We start from the raw sequence: 22,141 nt of genomic DNA on the forward strand, positions 1-22,141 counted from the left end.
GGGCACTTACTTGGGTCACGAAAGGTTCCTTCACATGGCAGCGAGAGAAGACAGAAAGAGAATGTCAGACATTTTCAAGCAATACATTATGCAGACGTTAAGGAGAGTATTTATCGCTTATAAATGCATTAAAGAACGATTGATTTGGCGGGGTCAAACTCGAGGCCCCGGGGCGGAAGGCAGCACGCTGTCTCATTTAATGCGGTCTTCATTGTGTGGCCTTCACAAACTCATCAGGACCCCCAAATACGATTAGTGATGAGCTGTTGAGGCTTCATGAAACAGCGTCCTCATTTTCAGAGCCCACTAGATGGCAAGTGTTTGCTCTAAAATCTTTGAATTTCAGCAACATATTCAGAGAAAACACAAATTGTTTTTGAACAGAGAGCGCCTCCTGCTGGGCTCTGAAAATGAGGACACTGTTTCATGAAGCCTCACCAGCCCATCACTAGAAACTAGCAAAGTAAAGGGTTCAGTTATCGATCAACAAGCAACATTTCACTCACAGTTTAACTGTTAAGTTTTCAACAGTACTTGGCTCGTAATCGCTAGTGAACTTTAGCAGAACTTTAACAATGTGGAGCAGCAGTTTTGTTTGCTTTGTGCTCCAAACAGTGAAGGATTCTCTCTCTGTAATGACTTCAATGTCACTTCTTTCCCTTTCTTTGTTGAATTCTTCTGCTGAGCTCGGCAGTTTTCAAAGGCTGCAACTGTCTTTTAGTAGTTGCTGCACCTGGCTGATATGAGCACAAGAACTGGGAACGTTGTGCATGATAATTATCTCTTTTTTTCCCCCCAAAAACAAGATTGATTGACTCGCCAGCAGCGTCATCCTTATGAAGGAATGACTGAGCAGAACAGTTTTGATTAAAGAATGAAATAAAACAAAAATGAAACAAAGTGTGCCTGAGGGCTACATGTGCACCTTAGCATCTTTTGATGTGACCCCCGTGAGGGCTGTACGCTTATGAAAATGTCAGTTTATGTACGGAATATTACGAGAAAGATTGATGTCATGTGTATATTTTTTGTTTACAACTCTTTCCCTAGATATTTATTAAATAAAATCTAATATTATTTTCCCACTCACTATTGTTTTTTTATTTTTATATTTATTCCGCTTGCATGATAGCTTTACTTTACTATCTCTTGTCAATACTTTCAAGTTTTTTTAAATAAAAAGCATCATTTGTGGTCAGATTTAGAAAGCAAAAGTCACATGGCTTTTTTTCTTCCATTATATCAATTATCAGAGCTTCATTTATAACAATTCTAAATCTATTTATTTTGTTTAATTTTTCAGCTGAGGTGTAATTTTTTGCTTTCAGTTATATGTTTATATTGTTTATCTATTGTTATCTATTGTATTATTTAAATATATATTTTTTTACTCTCAATAATGGTATCTCCTGAGACTCAGACATCGACTTGTTTTTTTTTTTTTTTTAGCTTGGGTTGTGCGCGTTGTATAAATGAGGACGTAGTTAGAAGTTAATTTTGTTTCAGTGACTCCAGTTTTTGCTTGTTTGATCAGGTGAACCGGTCTCTTATCACACTCTCACTAGACCTGACCCTCGAACCCTGACTGATGACAACAGAGTAGGCGTGGCCGAGGGGTTCGACATCCCAATTCCCGTGCTCAAAGGCGTTGAGTTTTTGTGGCGATGGGCAGATGAGGCTTCATGAAACACTGTCCTCATTTTCAGGGCCCACTAGATGGCACTCTTAGCGCTTAAACTCTGTGGAGTTGAACAACCATTTCAGGGAAACCTTCAAACCATCTCCTGAGCTCTGAAAATGAGGACTCTCTTTTTTGTCGAAAGAACTCTGGGTCCAAAAAGACAAAAACGTTCGATCAAAAAACCCTTCTTGACCGTTCTTTCAGGCAGGAACCCGAAACTTAAATCAACTAGAAGAAAAGTTTCCTTTTCTCTGAGCGGACTGCGGTGTGACTTTAATCAAAGTTCTGCTACAATGGCAGCAAGGGCAATTAGATATTCTAATGAAGTGCTCCCCTCACTTCCTCTGCCTCTTTTCTAAAAATGACTCGGCTGCCAGGCCTGTGGCCGTCAGGCTTGACTTATTGTTCTGAGAGGCTGTGAAATATTAAACAGAAATGTTGCTCGCTCAAACTCCCCTCCGCCCCGAGAGCGTGCGGGGAGAAACCACACAGACGCTGGCGCGCTTCAGCTGGGAGGTAAATGTCCCCGCAGTCCCAGGTAAAAAATAAACAAACAAATAGACAGTGAATTAAATCGGGACACCTTGAAGTGACTCATTAATCATGCAAAAATAGAAAGGGAAAAAGGTGCGTCAGTCTCAGGAGGTCGTCCTTAGTTTGGAGGGAAACACAGAGAGGTGCAATTTCGCAGATGGTCACCGAGCTCTTCACGCTTTCCGCAGCCTCTGGTTCATCACGTTTACTCTGCACATCATGATTCTATTCATGATGGCTGCGTTCTAGATCACAAACAACAACTAGGTCAAGCTGGAGAGGACGTTACACCCAGTGATGCAATAAGAAGTCCACCTCTCAGACACAGACACTCACACCTGACCGACCCCGGTCCGGACCGCGGTCTCAGGCCGTCGGTCGTAGCTACGGCGGCCGAGATTAAAGCTGACGACTGTTTCTGCTCGGCGACGGCGCCGGCGTCCCGCGGATTACTGGATGTCACAGCTGCACATTAAACTTCTAATCGATTCCAGTCTCCCTTCTCGGAGATCCAATATCTGAGCAGACGGCCAGCGAGGCAGTGTTTGGCATTGTTTACTGCGGCTCGACCGCTCTGTCTGACAGCTACGTCGTCTGCAGAAGAAACAAGCAAACAGGTACACGAGTGTGCACACATGAGCGCGCTGACGCTGACAGTAGTGTGTGTGCTTGCCATGTCAAATATGACAATAAACTGGAGTTGAGTTTACACACACCCTCTCACTGAGAGTCAAAAAGTGCACTTGACTGAACTTGAAGCACTGACATTTCTGAAAGTAGATTTTAAATATACTCCATACAACGTAATGAGGTATCACATTCTACGTAAAAATATGCGCTACTTTTTAAGCCAGTTGTGTAATTCTTCTTTCTCTCCTACGTTTTCCATAATCCATTCATTAGGAACCATAACTTCCATCTAAACAAACAGATTGATAAAATTGAGCAATTTTTTGGCACAAAATTACAATGAACTTTTGACCATTTACTTTGCTGGTTTTGCTTTGGGCACATTTTTATTCGTTTCTTATATCGTTGTTTTATTGCACCTGCGTCAAACTGAAGGCCCTGGGGCCAAATCCAACACGCCAAGTCACTTTACTTAGCCACAAATACATATAGTTGAATCCAACGTAAATTTAAAGTTACCTAAAACTCAACAAAGTAAGTTCCATGATCTATAAGGTTTAGTGCTACAGCTGAACATGTCGACTGGCTAGCAAGAGGAGATTACTGGCAGCAACTCATTTGGAAATTCTTTGGGAAAAAAAAGATGCTGGTGAAAAGGAACTGGCTGAAAGATAGGACAGTGGATTAATGTTTGCGCTTAGAAAAGTGTTTGTGCTTAAAAAACACAGTGTCTCCCTTGTTGTGAGTCAGAAGTGTCGGTTGGCTAAAGAAGCTAACTCATGCTAAAATTAGCCTACACTTAATAAAAAAACACAGTCTGTTTTAACCACTTTTCAGTCCCTGCCATTTATGGAAAATCAATTCAATACGTATGAAGGAAATTCAACCCATGATTTGGTAAGAATTATTGAGTTGGATTACACACTGCTAGAATGAACTGCAAACAATGAGGGTTACTTTGCCTTTGGTCCCATTTATCCCACAGCAAATGAAGTTTTCTATTTTTGCATACTTTGCAGATCTTTCTTGCGCGGTATTGACGGGAATGAATTGATTTTAGCATTTTGACGTACACTATTTGCCGACGGCTGAGACGAAAGAATCAGAGCATTAAATTCCGTTTCCTGGCAGTAGAGCGAAAAGAGGTGGTGAAACTCAAACTCACAATAAAGGGAGGGAAAGCACTGGATTCTTAGGGTGTTTGAAGGCTGAAAATGTGTGAAAATGAGAACCTGAATTCATGGATTTCACATATTCTCCAACGACAAAGTGTTCTAGAACCTAATGGTGTGAGAACAGCGGTGACTGCAGGATGCTCACCGGTAGAGTTGAAGACTCCAGGTGAAGGCGGGGTGAAGCTCTCTGCCAGCAGCGTGTTGTAAGGCGATGTTCCAGTGCGCGTCTGCAACACCGGGTTGGTCAGGAGGTGGTTCCCCATGGTCGCTGTCACACATAATAACCATAAAAATGCTATATGAGGCTCCAGTGTTGATAGAGGTTACACTGCTATTACCTCAGGAATCATTACAATATTGACAGTTGATTTGGCGGAAGGTTATTTTCGCCACAGTTTCGTGGTAATATACATTTGCCGCTCCATGTTTATACCTTCTGATTGTAACCTTTCAGTAGAAATACAATTGTGAGCGGGATGGAAGTGCTGTCGCTCCTTCCCTGACAGAGTCAGACTGGGCGGTAATGCGTGCCGTAATGTAGTGAAGGGTGCAGCCATTGAAACACAGTTAATTTCGCAGCGAAATGTGAATGCCACCGCAAGACAAATATAATTCAAAAAATGGTGGACTGCGAATGTTGTGTAACGTCTGCATAACGCTTCAGCCTGAGGCAACTGGAACAGAAATGCCATGAAATTAAAAATAGGACAGCATGACGGAGAATAGTCCGAGACTAAGTGCAACCTTGAGGTTCTGCACTTCCTATTCATCACGCGGCAAGAAAAAAGGGGGGGGAGTAGGCCTAAACAATAAATATGGAGTGTTTATTTTCACACCACATGTCGCTCGATCGCTCGCTGTTCTGAAATATTCTTCCGTCTTCGATGATTTAACTGCCAGATGTGAGCGTTACCGCTCAGGTGACCTGAAATGACTGACGCCTGGATCCGCAACAAAAGTTTTGCGTTGAAAATTTCCACCTCCATGAGCGATGACAATAGGTGTATTCTGTTATCTTAAAGAGAATACTTCACAATACAGTGATCACTCCCTTGAACACCATCAAGATATTATCATAAATACAAATGCTTTTTTTTTTCACAAGAAAAATCGCTATAGTTTACTTGACTATATTTTCGCGTGGTATGTGAAAAATAAATGTAAGCATAACTCTAACCGTAATTTTAAAATAAAAATAAAAATAAAAATAAAAATAAAAATAAAAATAAAAATAAAAATAAAAATAAAAATAAAAATAAAAATAAAAATAAAAATAAATGTGATAGATTTTTTCACATACATATTTTTTACTGAATTTCAGAGCTGCCAGGAACGGAAAAATATTGATCAATATATGGATCAGTATCACGTTATTTTATGATAGTATCTTGTTATTTCATGATACGTATTGTGTTATTTCAGGACACGTATCAGTTTATTTCAAGATAGTACCTCGTTGTATGTAACATGTAATTTTTTGCATGATAAAATAAAATAAAATAAAAAATAGAATAAAATAAAATAAATACATGAGATATTTTCTGAACATGAAAGGTATTTTACTTCACTATGTTTCATGCATGGAAAATAAATCATGTGATGAAAAAAAAAATGTATATAAAATGTGTTGTTTTTGTTCAATAAAAACATGATAATAACATTTATTCAATCACATATAAATAAAAAAAATAGACTTGGAAAAGTCAATTAAAATATTTTTCATATGAAATATTCCCTGATCTTTCCTCCTTTCTTCCTCAATTCTGTTGATGCCTGAAGAAAGTCAGCGGTAATGAAGTCGGATCCCAATTTAGCACCGTTGAGCTAAGAAGCTACAGAAGGATTAAAATCACATCAGAGAACGTTGAAGAATGAAACCAGGATCATATCATATCATTTAAATATCAAATCACAATATCATTTAAACTGATGAACCAAAGAGGTTTAATTCTGACATCAACGCATGAAATTTACGCGAGTAAATAATTATTAAAAGACTTGAACAAGCCAGGAAGAGGAGATCACATCCTCAGCTGCAAGTGAGGAGACTGACACCAGTTGCGCCGGACTTTATTCCGAGCGTGAACATATTAGTGCGGATTAGCGGCCTGTGATTTCCTCATAGGGATCTCCAGTAAGGCGAGTGGATTGAAGTCGGAAGAGAAAGTAGGGCAAGAGCAATCGCGTGAAGTTTTAAAAGAGAGCGAGAGAGTGTGTGTGCTTGTGTGTGTGTGTAGTCCTCTTCTCACATTTGGACACATTATTGTTGTCAGGAAGAGGTTGTGCATCAGACAGCGATGGAGAGGAGAAATCAAATGAGCTTAGATGACAGCCACAACAATGCAACACTTCTCTTGCCTGATATTGTTTTTCTCCTACATCCCTCCGAGCTTCCTCCCCCTCCTCCTCCTCCTCACACTCTCTCCTTTGTCTTTCACTTCCTGCCAAAACTTTCCCTTGGAAACAGGAAATAAAGGCTTGACTTGGCAGTGGTTGTGAGCCTGACATCACGGCTGTGAAGCGTGTCTCCTCCAGGCAGGCGGTGGCTAGCTGCTCTACGGTACCCACACCTACACCGATCACCATCCATCCATATGGCTGACAGAGAGCCCACTCCCGCGCCCCCTGCCCGCTCCTGTCACTCTCCTCAATTAGAATAATTAGCCCCTGCTCGCTCGCACGCTAATCACTTCATTAAAAACAAAATGGATGAAATTAGAAGAGAGAGCTGCGGCTAATTTAGCAACTGTCGGTGTGTCATCATCGCGCAGGGCCACCGACACCTCCGGAAGCAGAACCTGAGCCCAGCGCCATCTCTCCGACATCGCAAACCCTGTTAGCAGCTCATGAAGGTCCAGGATCGCTTTCATTTGAAGCTGAATTGTGTACATTTTGAAACGTATTTCTTCGAAAGGAAAACATATTTACATTACAGTTGAAACGATCGTTTTACCGGCAGATTTTTTTTTTGTGGAACAATTTCAGGACAATAATTCCCCACAAGATTTGTATTTATTTTAGATTATTTTTCTTTCATATGTGCTTTGAATTATTTAAATATTTGATGATTTCTCATTTTATTTATTATATTTGGATATTATACATATACATGTGTAATATTTTAATATTGCATATATGTACATTTTTTTAATTTAATTCTTTAAATATATTTGTAAAACTCTTACATTTGATTTTCATTATGATACATACATATTTTATTTATTTTAATAATCATTCAACCATTGCATAATTGCAATGATAATTGCATTTTAAAATCTCTCTATATATGATATATATATATATTTTTTTCTGACATACTTGATCCTTTTTGTTCTTTTTACACATGCACAATATCTATATTTAAGAATATTTTTCTAATATATAAAATTTTTATTTATTGCATTTTATTTTTCCCAAGTTCATGTCATTTTTCCAAAATAATAATAAAATAAATGATCTATTTTATTTATTTTTAAACTAAGACATAAAATGACATACAATGATGACATATATATATATATATATATATATATATATATATATATATATATATATATATATATATATATATATATGATGAATAAGATGGATGATCATAGTTATGTGACAAAGTTGTATGTTGAGATCTAACAGTTTATTTACTAAAATTTTTATGAATATATATTTTTTCATCTCCGCCTGCTCTTCAAGCAGCAAGAGAAGATGAATGTGTGACCACTTCTGATTGTGACAGAGAAAACGGATCAACCCTCCACTTGCAGTTTATTGTATTGACCAAAGGATTTCCACAAATTGCAGCTTTATCATGCGCCAGAAACATTGAACTTCAGCTCCAATGTGCTGATCTGTTTACCGATCTGTCGTACCTGCTGCCGCTTAATGATCGCAATAATCGGCCGCTGCCGATGTTCTGTAACTGGCCTCCGCCCTTCTATATTCAATTTAGCATATTGAACGCAGGGCTGACTCATTACTGCTGGCTTGGTTCTGTTCAACAACCCCATCATCTCGGAGCGTAAATCCATGCGGCCGTGTTTGGTGTGGACTGGAGGAGTCAATGGAGCATTGACAGCAGGAGGGAGGGGGCTCACCTCGGTTGAGTGTCGGGGTACTGTTGATATCCCCTGCCATGAAGGAAGATTCTGTCTGCTTCCGAACCGTGTCGTTCCACATCCTGCGAATCCGACTCTGGAAGAGAGAGCAGAGCGCTGTGAGTGGCGACCGACAGACAAGATAAATATAGACCCGCGGTGGGGAAGACTTAGTAACTCAGTGGGGCTGCTGTAATCAAAACTGCAGGGCTCGACTCTCATCCACCAAGAACAATAGACTCACAGCAAAGCCATGTTATCAGGGTGGATGGGGGGCTAATGAACACGGAGAATGGAGCGCATTACTGGATGAATTGTCTTGCGGTCGCAGCAGCGCTTCGCCAGTGAGCCTCTTTAGCCGACATTCATTGGACTTTATCATAATAAGGAAGCAATGCCACTGCCGTCCCTGCAAGGATTTCTAGTGGGTTTACCCTATCTAGAAACCACCCCAGTACTTCTGCAGCAGGACCGCCAAAACGCAGAGGCAAGGTCGGTTACGATCACGGTAACGGTTAACGTGACGCAAGTCAGAAAATGACTTGCAGAGTGACTTTATTTTGGCTAGAAGGCTGCCACACTCAGTGACAGTGTTGGCAGTATGTTGGCACCTAGCGCGATTTACGCTACAGACGTGGACATGGAAAGTCGACGTTTTATGTGCGGCCAACTATCACGCGACAATTTTGGGCGGGAGATGCAACATATTTGACAGAGTCGCAGTGGCAGCATGTTTCAAGCGACCTATTTCAGGCCATGCTAAAGTTGAAAACTCCAAACTCCAGTGACAAGTCAACCAACTAGAGCCCAGACTTTACAGAGGATGGACGGATGAGAAGCCTGTGAAGGATCTGACCCCTAGATGGCGGCATCCAAATCTTATTTTGCTTTTAACAGACTTGCACAGTAAATAAAGGGCCACTATTCCGTCTTTACATCTGCCATGTTGACTATTCACTGACTTGACACTTGCCCCAGAGCAAATTCCCCTGTTTAGTAAGGCGACTAAAGAAGCAGGGGAAAGTCATTTTTGGGGTGGGAAACCAGCGACTTCTTGGGGCAGCAGTGAGATGAATGTCGGCATGTCGAGTTTGGAGTGAACATACCAAAAAGGAGACCACCAGGCTGCTCAATACACTTGGCAACAGACAACTAAACTGAATGATATCAGGCCAAAAGCCAACATTATGTTGCGGTTATTGTATGTTATTCTCCCTGATTTTAGAGTTCTTACAATGTTATACAGTTGAAATACCTAGTTGCGTGTTGCGTCCTCTAAATTAGCCTCATGCAAATAAATAAGGTGTTTAAATTTTGTTCTACTCGATACTAATCTCCCATTTTTGATCACATCTATGGCAAGGAAATGAACTTTTTCCAAGTAAATCGGCGACTCCAGGAGTAATCGCTGAGTCATTGATATTGATTGGTCCGTCCCCCCGCAGACCCGCTCATTTTCTGCTTCGCTATCTTTCTGAAACAAGGGAAGTCCTGTTGAGAACAGTTCCCTCAATTTCAAAGCCATTATGAATCAGATACCGAACCTGTTTATCCAAATTGTTATTGAGCTCCAGGACGGGCCGCGGCTAATGAACGTACCGTGCGGCAGGAGCATATTTTCATCAAGAATGAGAGAATCCGAAGCTAAAGAGTGTCGTGATCGATGTGTGAAGGAGAAGAAAGTGTGAAACATCTGTGAGCCGTCAGCGGCGGCGCGTGCGTGTGGGCGGCCCCGCCCCGCACCTGTCTGTGGGCCGCTGCGTGGCGAGCTTGGCTGCCGCTGTAGTAGCGGTTGTTGGCACGCAGGCCCGAGTTCTTCAAGGAGCCGTGGGAGCTGGTGGTGGAGGTGCGGCTGCAGCAGTAGGAGTGGCGCAGGCACTTGCTGTACTCCTTATGGACCTGGAGGGAAAGCGCACCACCATGAGAGAGCCTCGCCATGACAACTCAAGTCACAGGAGTTGGACAGCCTGTTGCAGCCTGTCCACCTGTCAACACCTTCCATGACTAAAGCCCTTTTCCTGAACTGCCATCCTATTGTGTTTCGCCACGCTTCCTTGTCAAATCGCCCAAAACCCTGCACCACAAGCCTCTTCATTTACACCACTCAGAGCATGAAATCCAGCCCAGCTCTTCATTCAAAGTCTTCAAGAGTGGGAGCTTATATCATTTTCTTACATAATTATCCTGGAAATAATTATTGGCTGGTGTTAATGCGAGGAGCGTCTCAGCCAGAGGAAAGAGGTGAATTGGATTTTCTGCACCAAAAAACGTCCTATTCAACTGCGTCTACATGAATTTATTCTTTGTGAATCTGGAACCAAATAAGGCCATTTCTGCCTACACGGAGGACTCGTAACACTGTTAGTTTGTTGCAGTTGAGTGGAAGGAACTGTGTTTACCTTCTTCTGGAGGGCGCAGTGGAAGATGAAGATGAACATGCCCTGGAAGGCGTTGAAGGTGGTGAACAAGTAGGCCATGATGACCGTGTTCTCGTTGATAAACAAGAGGCCAAAAGCCCACGTGAGGCCCAGCAGGAAGAGAAGAGCGATGGCACCGAGAGCCCACGACCTGGCGGCGACAAAAAAAAGATTTCAACAAGTGCTATGTATATCATCATACTCTTTCTATCTATATATCTCTTTCTTTCTATCCATCCAAAAATACACACAAAAACCTCAAGTACATAAAGAAGTACACTCACAACCTGAAGGTGTTCAGTACAGATACAGTAAATATCCAGGGGGAGTGATATATTATAAATAAAAATGGATGAATATTCTTGGAAAATAGATCGTAATGGACAATAAAAAAAAACATCCATGTGATTTGTTTTCTAACTGTGGACATGAATCAATAAGGAACCAGGAAACTTGACAGATTTGACCTCAGCACAATTCACTTTTTTTCAGTTTGTTGACACAAAGTCATAAGGACTAGACTGCGTGGTTTTCTTCAGCCAGTCACCTCATCGCTCAAAGTTTTTGGAACGTCAGGGGAAGTACAACTATTATGCTTGGTCTGATCCCACCGAGTGTGTCGAGAATGTTGGTGCTGATATTAAGATGTCAGAACACAGTTTTCAACAGTGACCTTGCTGTTTCCTTCCATTGAGAAAGACATGGCAGAGTGGCGTGCATTGTATAAAACCTCCCCTCAGACCTTCCTCGACTGCTCTTCACTTTACTAAGTGCTGCAAACACTCCACAAGAGCAGCACTTTCCTCTGAAAAAGGGGGCTTAGGCCATAATAGACAGGCGCTTTATGCAGTGCTTCTGCCATATTTGCATGTGCAGAAAACGGCTGAACATTTCTGTAAATATCGCCATATTATCGCTGGCTTTCATCAAAACCCGACTCACTTGATGTTGTCCAGGCGGCTGGAGTCGGGTTTCAGCGCTGAAGAGTTGCGAATCATCTTGTGTAATGTGATCATGAGAAATATGAGGTTGAGCTGAGGACAAGAGAGGAGGAATCAGTTACGGAGCACATAGGACACGTCCACCAATGAATCACTCATTGACAAGGCAGATACCAAGCACAGACACCGCAGGCTGCCTTTATTCATGCCAGACAGGTTGGTGTTAACAGCCGCTTAGTGTAAACATTCCACATTTTGTAGGGATCTGAACAAAAGTATGAAATGGCTAAAGGGCCAGAAGGGACTACTACTACTACGACAAAGATCATTTGTGATCCATACAGTATGTTACCCCCAAAAAACAATAAATAATAAACACATGATAGGCTCATTTAATTTTTCATTACAGTAATTTCGAATTTTGTAAAATGGTTAAAATTCAATTGTAATATGCAATAAATGTAACATTATACATATATTATACATAGATATATTTTTTTTCATTTTGTTCAATAATTTAATTTAAATGAGGCATTAGAACTTAAAAAAAACTTGTAAGCGTTTGGTATTATTAAAGATATACCTACTTTTTTTGCTAAAAAAAATTCATTATATGATGGAATATTAAATCTTGAAAACATAACTTAATGACTTTGAGGGGGGACAGAATTAGGAAAAGTGGATTTGGGGAAAATGGAATGGTTATTTTTTTTGTTAAATAATTCATTGAAAATGTAATGGAATTTTACAACGTGAAAACTTAACTGAAAAAAAATCATTGATTATATATTAAAAGTTGAAATCGTAAGTGAAAAACATTTTAAAAAGTATTAATAACAGTATGTTTGGGAGGAATATGGTTATTATTGTTAAATAAATACAGTTGAAATTTAACGGACAATAATAATAATAAAAAACTTAAAAACTTCACTTGAAAACTTAAAAATAAATGCATAACATATTAACAATGACGAGCAACATAGTTAGGAAAATTTTAGGTTCAAGCGTCACATCCAAAAAAATAACCAAAATAAAGAGTCCAATAAATAAAGACAAAGTGAAAGAAGAACTAAAACATGAGGAACTGAAGTAGATAAATTTATATACTACTGAACTCAACATTTTAAATACATAAGAATGAAAGCAAAACACAACATAAGTACATTAAAAATGCGATATTATGAGCAAAAAGGGATAGATTTGAAAAGAAAATTGTAATGTGGAATACTCCCTATCCAAATTATTATTTATTGTGGTCACAATAAAAACAGTAGTGGTCATGCTTCCTATCCAACTGCTTCAACTGAATGATAAGAGTTTGCTGTGATGTTGCAAAAGCGCACGGCCGACATCATACCATGATGACAAAGGACACAGGTCCGATGAAGCTCCAGATGAAGTAGTTATCCACTCTCAGCCAGCATCTGGTGTGACACAGAGAAGAGAGGGTTGCTCTCGTGAACACACACTCCTCCAGTCTCAGCGGATTATCTCATGGAGGCTAATCATCAGGCTTTGGCTAAGTGTGTTCAGAAAAGCCGGTCCACGGGGAGGAGCCGCAGCCCTTCGCACAGCACCGCATATTACATTTCCAGCAGAGGGAATAACATAATCCTACTTCTCAATCTGCAGGTGCAAAAGGCCTGAATTCACACGTACGCTTTCTTGGTCCCGTAGCTCCGGTAGTCGATGGCCGCAGAGATGCCCACCACCAGGGCGGGGAAGCAGTAGCCGCACAGATAGTAATACTTTTTACGGGAGTACTCGCTCTCAAACACCTCCACCAGCATGAGATAGAGCTGAACCCCCTCAAGACACATCCAGGAGAAGGCAGCCAGGAAGAAGAAATGCAGAAGACCAGCAAAGATGGGGCAGGCGATCTGAGTCAAGGGGAGGTGGAAAAGAGATCGGGATTAATGTAAAAACATGCAGCGGAAGATGGAGACTCGTGTATCAGACAGAAATACATGATCTTAAGTTGCAGTAATGTTTCTGTAGACAGGATTCATCTCCTTCCTTCTGGTTTAATAGAATTTACTGAAGCATGAGAGCGCTCCCGCCGAGGCTTGCAGAACAACCCCGACAGCAGGGGCCCCAACCTCGCTCTGATCCATCATCCCAAAATGATATGCATACATATTGTATTAGGAGGCTGATTTTGTTTGGCAATTTATTACAATAAATAAGTCATGAGGAGTTATTATTCCCAACTACATTAAATCAATGCATGAAAAAGATCATTTATTTATGGCACAGTTCGACCCAGCGAGCCAGGGGAGGACGGAAAATCTATCAACTCATGCATCGGAATATTTCATTTATACCGAAAACATTCGATTGGGGTCTATAGCATGTGTCAAACTCAAGCCTACAGTCGAGTGTCCCGCAACGTGACTACATCCAAGCCAAATGAAAGATGGGTGGGACTGGGGCACAAACAACTTTGGTCAAAGCTACGTGATGTGGCGTCCAGTTTGATCTTCAGTTTATGTTGCATATTTTAATCCCTGAATTTACGCTTCGAACATTAGTCGCTTCAAAGCCCTAAAGTCTCCTAGAGTTTACTGACCTCATACAGAGAGTCAATGAGGGAACCTGGTTCTGAGCCGGACAGATTTTCAAATTTGACACCAGTTGTAGCACTGGGACGATATGTTTCATCCCAATTCAAGTTTATCCTGTGTGTGTATATATATATATATATATAGTCTAAGGGTGTGTTCCTGTACAGCTTGGACCTGGGACCCACGGTGACGTCACCCGATGTGGGATTTCCAAGTCGGAAAGTTGTAGAATCGTCACCACCCACAGCACGCAATTCAAGATGGCTTCCGTGAATGCAAAAACAGGAAGTTTTGAATCAATGAAATACACTCAAAGAAACACATTTGTGTATCCCTTCATCCTGCAAGTTTTTTGTTGTAAAGGGAGCGTAAATTTATCAGGGATGTGGGCCGGATGTACTCAGGAATCCGTTCTGGATACACACTCCTTTGCAGGATCCTTAATGGATGTGGGCCACAGATCCGCAGTAGAAAAATTTAGTTAATACACGGCCCGGATCCAGTACTGTTCTGGGCCACATCTGGGCCAGATCCGGGCTGAATAGGAGAGTCAGATTCCAGTTCTGTGGCAGAGGCATCTACCGCGTCGGATTCATAAGCGGATCTGATGACTACTGGGTTCAATCCAAACAATTCAATCTTGTTTTTCAACTTCAATAACTGGAACACATAGAACTCGATTTGTGACGTGATTCCCAGCTCCGACTTCCCACTTCCAAGGAAGCTGGAATGCAGCATGTAGTGTAAGGGTGCTGTGTTTATCTCGGATGGTCTTGGGTTGTCAACCATTTTCCACTAGTGGTGCCGCTTGAGCCTGACAAACTCTTTCTGTTTAGTGTCTGTAAAACGTGAAAAAAGTGATTTTCTTGGAAGAATTATTGATATTTAATATCATCACAAAAAAAAATGTGATGTAAACATGAAGATATATTTTTCCCATACACCTAGCCAGTTGGCCAGGCTGGACGTCAGACATTTAAAAGTAGATCGCCAGCAAGCAGCTCATGACAGAGAGTTTACTCGGCTATTGAGGACTCCCGATGTCTTGCTTGCTTCAAGGAAGACACAGCTAGCATCACCTCATCACACTCACATGGTAGTCGGTCTTGTCGATGCCGATGAGGAAGAGGAGCTCGGCGATGAAGAGGTTGATGCACAGGTTCTTGTGGATGGTGTTGCGGTCTGTCTGCAGACCTCTCAGGAAACAGAAGGTGGAGATGCAGATGGCCAGACACACCAGCGAGATGACGATCCCCACCCAGGTGATGACAAACAGGATCAGCTCGTGCATCCGGCCCTGGTACTGAAGCGGGGTAAACACGGGGCATTGAAAGAAAGTTGACAAATGAGAAGATAAAAATGAGTGACAGGACATTGTAGAGGCGGCGGAATAAGAAATGAGAAGTACGGGAAGCAGTCAAGGGAGGAAACAATGGGCGATAGAGACACAATGCGAGGGGGAGGGGGAGAGAAAGAGCAAAATTGCTTCATTTAATATTTGTAAATATATGCAAAGAGCTAAAGTGTAGAGACAAGAGACAAGACATCCTGAAAAAAATAAATGACATTCAAATCCAAGCGTACGTCAACTTGAAGTAGCGGGACATGAATGTGCAAGCATGTGCTTCCCCGAGTGTCAGCGTGACAGCAGCGAAAGAGAGAATATTCCAAACAAAGAGGCTGTCAGCCTTCAGAGGAAACATCACTGTCCACGCGCGCGTGTGAGGTGGTGCGACTGAGCTAACACAAATACGGAGCAGCCGCATAAATTACGCCGCCTCTGTTTCAACAAGGAGCCACGCCCGGGAGTTCAACCGTCCACGAGCTGATCCCTCCGCGCCCCATAAGTTAGGACCCGGAGTGTGTAACGCTGCAGAGCAATGTAATGTGTCATGAAATCCTTTGAAACACCAATGAACGGTCAATTTCTGCGGCTTGTTGAGTGACACGTTTGTGGAGAATTAGCGGCGCTAGCACCGCAGCTCCAGTCTCAACACATGTAGGACTTTTTAAAAAGACTGGTGGATCACATGGATCAACTGTTCCTTGCCCTGATACTAACAGCCCCTATAAATTTAAATGAGAAACACTTTGTTTTTGAGTTATTACAGAGCCATTATGGTAATGAAGCGCTAAAGGAGAGATCCACTGTGGCATTGATTCTTTCAGACAAGAAGTTTAGGTCTTCAGAGTCTAGTGATGGGCAGATAAGACAGAGGGAACCTTCATTTTCTGTAAGCCTTGCCAAATAAAATAATAATAATAATAATAATAAATAACATAGAGAAATAAATACACAGAAGGACCCAATATGAATATGAAAAAGTCATAAAAGACCAGTGACATATCAGAAATTAATTCAACCACAATATTAATAACAAGCTAATGTCAGAATTTTTTACACATTTCATTTTATAAACCTTCATAAATAAATCTAACAGTTCACTATGTTTGTAAAGGACTATAAGGATTAACCTTATAATTACTTATATTTAGAATGAGAAATATATAAATAATGAGTGAAATAAAATAAAATGGAAAATAATTACAAAGGATAAAATTACATATATATATATATATATATATATATATATATATATATATATATATATATATATGTATATGTATATATATATATATATTCTTTTTTATTTTACTTTTTTACTTTCACTTACTTTTTAACTTTTTTTTTCATACTTTTTTTCATGATCTATTAGATGGGTTCCCACTGACTTCAAGATGGCCAGGTAAATACAGGTCAAGGGCCACATGTGGCCCCTGCGCTGCACTTTGATTATGAGCCTGCAGATCACATCGGTAAAACGGGAACCTACGAAGGAAATTCATGCTACCACGGGGAGAACACACACAGGAACGACACAAAATGAGCATAACTGGATTCGAAACGTTGACCTACAGCTCCCACCCTCAAGTGAAAAAACTCTTCAACCTGGACAAGCATTGCAGTGAAATTTCAGCCCCAATATCAGGTCACTTTTCTATCACTCAATTATTTTTTGCAGCATATCCCTGGCATGTCACAGGGGGCAGGAAGCCATCCTAGCTACAACAGGTGAAAGGCCAGTCCTTTGTCGAACACATATAGAGCACCACCACGAGTGTGACCTCAAATAACCCCCTGTATCTGCAGCACTGTTCAAAACAAGCTAGCGCAGCATCATTACACAGTTGGACCAGAGGACGGCTGGTGTAGCATGTCCACTCACGTCGGGCTCGTGGTGAGTCATCAGCACTGCGAAGTTGGTGAGGTGACTGCAGGAGCAGGTGGTGTGTGTGCTGTTGGCGCCAACCAGCCGGCAGCCCTGCGATGACCACTGGCCTGTCATGGAGCGCTCCGAGTAGTTCCAGAAGGAGCAGTTTGGATTGTGAAAATTCTCCAACTGAAGCAGAACAGAGGTTTTAGGATAGTGTTTTTTGAGAATGTGTCTCTGTGTTTCTGGGGCACCTGTAGATGTTTGAGAGTAAAGACCACCGGCTCCGTCAGAAACACCCTGCTGGACTCTTTGTTGATGGATGCGGCGATGACGTGGGAATTAACCGCCAAGCGTCTTCGACCGTGACTCGACCCTCCGTCCACCTCCATCTTGACCGTGGCGTTGTCCGTGGACAGAAAGGATCCCAGGTTCTTGTAGAGGATGAAGACCACCTTGACTTGTCCTGGAGACACATGGAAAGAAATTAAATGAGTCAAATAATAATAGAAGGGAAAAGGAGGAGGACGGACGGAGGCGCAGAAACAGGGGAAATAATATGGTAATAGCAATGAAAGTGACAGAGATAGAGGGAGGGGAGTGACAGGGCGAGCGAGACAGAGACAAAGAGAGGGAGTTAGTGAAGGTTAGAATGATGGTAAGGACCGTTTCATTTTGACTGGTGGGAGAGAGCCAGATTTAATGTGGAGGGCAATGGAACATTCATCCCTCAAGCATTCACAGATCTCTTATTATTCCATATGAATATTTCATGTGCGTTTGTTTCAATCATTCTAATCTCGTTCCCATTGCCGAGCAGAGACAGAAAACAGAAAATGGATAGAGGATGAGGAGCCACGGCAGGAGGAAGACAGGGACGGTGGAAGGAGGAGGGATGAAACAAGACTGATGAGAGAGGGGGATAAGATGGAGGAGAGACGGAGCGAGGGAGTGCTGAGATTGCTCTGTCAGACTGGGGCCGATTGTAATCTACACGCCTCCACAACTATTCTATTAAGAGCGCTGTTAAGAAACCATCCCGAGAAGAAATTGTCTCAGCGCTTTTCTTAATCTGATTAGCCTATTATTACCAACCAATAACTTAGTCAACTGCACACACGCCGGTATGAAGTGAAGATGCAAACCAGAGAGCAGGCGAGGGGGCGGGTGGAAGAAGGGTGGGCTGCTGACCGTTTCGACTGTACTGCTTGATGGTGGAGGCTGAGAGCTGGATGGTGCTGTCGGCGGTGTAGCTCTGAGGGAAGGACAGGTTCTGCAGGTCCATCTCTGTGTTCAGGACGTGCACCTCCAAATCTGAGGGAAACACCGCAAGGGAAAAAAAGAAAACATTCCTTAAAACTTCAAGTTTCATGGAGTCAAAGCGACATTAAACTCAGTTGCACTTGTGCTGCGCGAGTAAAGTTATTTTCGTAAACCATCTTTATTTAATGTGAGGATGTGTGTGAGTAACAGAGAGAGAGAGGAAGTCAAGGAGAACTTGATGGGAACTGAGGATAAAAGAGTAAAGTTAAAGGACAGAAGAAAAGCAGGGAAGGTGAAAGAGAAGAGGAGAAGGAGGGGTGATAGAAAAAGGTGTTGCTGGAGAAGGGGATAAGACAACAAGGAGTAAAAAGGAGGGCGGGAAAAGAGCAAAGGATGAAACGGAGGGGAGGGGAATGAGAAGTATAGGGAGAGCAATGTAAGGCCCGGGGGCAGCAAAAGGTCCTGGCATTGCCCTCATGTGGCCCAGAATGCCCTCTAAAATCAATGGTGTCATCAAAGGGAGAGACTGAAGATGGAGTGGAAATGAAAGGCAGAAGATAAAAGGGGGAGGAGAGGGGAGGGGAGATGAATGGGTGAAGAGGTAGGAAAGACGGATTGAGGGAGATAAACGGGAAGGTGAAATTGGGGTTCCGTCGGTCATCTGTTACTGTTATCAGGAGTTACTGGGAAATAACTGGTTTGAATATATAGTATATAGACACATACCCTCACCAGTACCATATATTGTGGTCATATATTTAAACATGAATTCCCGCATGCCATTGGAGCCGAAATGTTTTGAGTGATGAATAAGAGGCTCAAAATTCTCTCATATGCGACATGTTCCGAGGAAAAAAGCTGAAAATCTGAGCACAGGTTTCTCACCGATGCTTGGAGCTTGATCCGAAAAGCGGTTTCCGATCATGTTATTGGCCAGTAGAAAGGCTCCCTTCTCCAAGATGTCCAGCAACATGGTGGCGGTGTGAGCCTGTTCGGTGCTGTTCATGTCCTGCCACGCCTCCAGAGCTTCGGGTCGCAGCAGGTTATCCACCGTCTGCACCACCGCCTGGAGACAAAAGGGGGCGTTTGCACTGTCAGTGCCGCTTTTTTTTAGTGAAAAAATGTCTAAAATTAAATATGGATACAGATTAGCATATTTGCAAAGCCCTATATTTTAACCATAATAAGTTGTGAAATAGCGCCATAAACATGCCATCATATATTAAACAATACAATAAAAGCTAATTTTCACCCGACAGAAGTGATTCATTACCGTTATTGTGACATTTAGCAGTAGATCATACGGGACGTCCAGCAACTGATCTTTGCTTTGCTTTATTAGCGCCGTCTGTTGTTCTCCGTCCTATGAATTAGCTATCTGGTAATTATCAGTCAGGTCCCGGGTTGTTTATGACTCCTTGGGTGGTAATTAGTCATGTTGTCTGCGGCGCTGTAATGCGCACGCACAGCCGATGTCAAACTCGGCGCGTTGGTGCCGCGCGGCGTAAGGCACATTACCATTCCATTTCACACTCGCAATTCATTTAATGGCAATTTTGATGGTTGTATCAGCAACCCAATTTATTGGAGTAGCCTGCTTGATGAATCATGTAATTCTCTTGCTCAGGACTCAGAAAATGAAGGGCTGACTGCCGCGTGGAATACAGAGTTTTGCCGTTTACTGACTCTGGCGTGATCTTTCCGGAGCGACCAGATGGAGGTGTTTTGTTTCTTCTTTCGATTGGTTATCCTCTGATCAGTGCGGTTACTGAGCTCCCTTGGTAGCTGACAATATTCATGCTACATGCTACATGCTACATGGCAGCCGCAGCGTTCCGCTGGCCCGGCATAGACGAGTGGATGCGCTATTATGTTACAGTGCGCTGCAGACGGGTCAGGACGCCCGCTGACGACTGTACTGCAGAGTGCCGCATTTCATCATGGCTAAGCCAGGGCTGCTGGTGATATTAGATTACGGCTCTCAGAAGCACAGATATTGCACAAATACTGGAAAAAGCTCAGAAGGCTGGAGAAACAAACTGTTGCCTCTCATTCTCAGATTACATTTTTTTTCACAGATATACTGGAGCATGTTTTAGGAGATGACAAGGCAAAATTGGGCAATATTTCAAGGTCCAAATACGGATGTGGTCAATGACCGTTTGCCTCTTTTAATCTGACCTTCATGAGGTCAGCATGAAACTGGCTCGTTTTGACACTAGAAAAGTTTTTTTTTTTAGTTTCATTAGTTTTCTTTTTTTAAATTGAAGTACAAATTTATTATTATTATTATTATTACTACTATTGTTGTTGTTGTTATTATTATTATAACAATGTAATATGTGTTTCTTCTTTACATTGTTTCAGTCTATGTTTTAATTAATACTTTATTAATTTTCCATCATATAAGTGCAAGGAATCTACAATAAACACTTATACAGTACAATATTTAAGAGCTCCATTGGTTTCGTTCGTCTTTTAAAAAAAAGTTTATGATTTATTATAATTTATTATATATTTTGAATTCAATTATTATATATTATATGCATTTAAACCTAATAATTATATTTTTAATTTAAATTTAAATTGAATTCTTTTATTTTAATCTTGTGTTGTTGCGAGTCCTTCCAATAAATTAATTTGTTTCTTCATTAAATTCCTATTTTCATTCTCTCTCTCTCTCTCTCTCTCTCTCTCTCTCTCTCTATATATATATATATATATATATATATATATATATACATATATATGTATATATATATATATTTTTTTTTTTAATAATTGGGCAATATTTCACGTAGATCATGATATATATCTCTATATCTATCTCTCTCTCTCTCTCTCTCTCTCTCTCTCTCTCTATATATATATATATATATATATATATATATATATATATATATATATATATATATATATATATATACATATAGTGTATATATTGCATATATTTCTTTCGTAGTATTATTTTTTTGTCCACAGAAGTATTTCAGTATAATTTCTCCACAATTGGTCTTCATTCAATGAAAAATTTTTTATCCATTTTCCTTTAAATAAATGCTTCATTTCTCATATCTTATAGAAAATATCACACACACACACAAAAAAACTTGCTATAAAGTCACAACAGTCCTCCTATATATTGCAACAGCACTGGAAAAATAACACCAGTCAAAAAACCTAGAATGAAATACTGCCTCTCTGGAGTTACTCCAAAATATACCAGCAGATTACCTGCACACACCTCCAGAGACAATGGCAAAGACAATATAAATCGTAATACAGAGCTCTGAGCCAGGGGAATCTCATCCTCAAACCCTGCCTACTCAGGGACTTATCTTCTCTCAGGTATACTAAGTCCTAGTCAGACTCCTCTGGCGTTCTGAGCAGGCAGATAAAGAGAAAAGCTACCTGGATGTAGGCTCGGCAAGTCCGCTCTCGCTTTTGGAACTGCAAGAAAGAAATAGACAGACAAAAAACAGAAAGATTTAGCGCCAAACAAGAGCACGGACAAGGAAAACTCGGTGACATTGACAGAAGAATTTTACATTAATCTCAGCGTGCTTGCTAAAGCTCTAATTAAAAACAGTGTCCGTGTGTGCGTCACACTTTCCTGCAAAAAAGTTCAACTTA

At 41.2% G+C, this 22,141-nt stretch overlaps 1 protein-coding gene across 4 annotated transcripts in view; it reads right to left on the reverse strand.

The window, feature by feature from the left end:
- adgrl1a (adhesion G protein-coupled receptor L1a) overlaps window positions 1-22,141 on the reverse strand; it is a 138,523-nt gene that overhangs the window by 4,693 nt on the left and 111,689 nt on the right. For all 4 annotated transcript variants that reach the window (XM_053851680.1, XM_053851682.1, XM_053851681.1 and 1 more), the window contains 14 exons: window positions 21,920-21,958; window positions 19,394-19,574; window positions 18,437-18,559; window positions 17,500-17,711; window positions 17,261-17,434; window positions 15,127-15,336; window positions 13,129-13,349; window positions 12,827-12,893; window positions 11,471-11,562; window positions 10,511-10,679; window positions 9,855-10,010; window positions 8,112-8,208; window positions 4,166-4,288; window positions 11-28 (listed from right to left, as the gene is read on the reverse strand). In XM_053851680.1, the coding sequence (XP_053707655.1) occupies window positions 11-28; window positions 4,166-4,288; window positions 8,112-8,208; window positions 9,855-10,010; window positions 10,511-10,679; window positions 11,471-11,562; window positions 12,827-12,893; window positions 13,129-13,349; window positions 15,127-15,336; window positions 17,261-17,434; window positions 17,500-17,711; window positions 18,437-18,559; window positions 19,394-19,574; window positions 21,920-21,958 (1,882 nt within the window). The remainder of the gene's footprint in view (window positions 1-10; window positions 29-4,165; window positions 4,289-8,111; window positions 8,209-9,854; window positions 10,011-10,510; window positions 10,680-11,470; window positions 11,563-12,826; window positions 12,894-13,128; window positions 13,350-15,126; window positions 15,337-17,260; window positions 17,435-17,499; window positions 17,712-18,436; window positions 18,560-19,393; window positions 19,575-21,919; window positions 21,959-22,141) is intronic.

This window comes from Synchiropus splendidus, chromosome 19 (assembly GCF_027744825.2).
Source record: "Synchiropus splendidus isolate RoL2022-P1 chromosome 19, RoL_Sspl_1.0, whole genome shotgun sequence".
Classification (NCBI taxonomy): Eukaryota; Metazoa; Chordata; class Actinopteri; order Syngnathiformes; family Callionymidae; genus Synchiropus; species Synchiropus splendidus.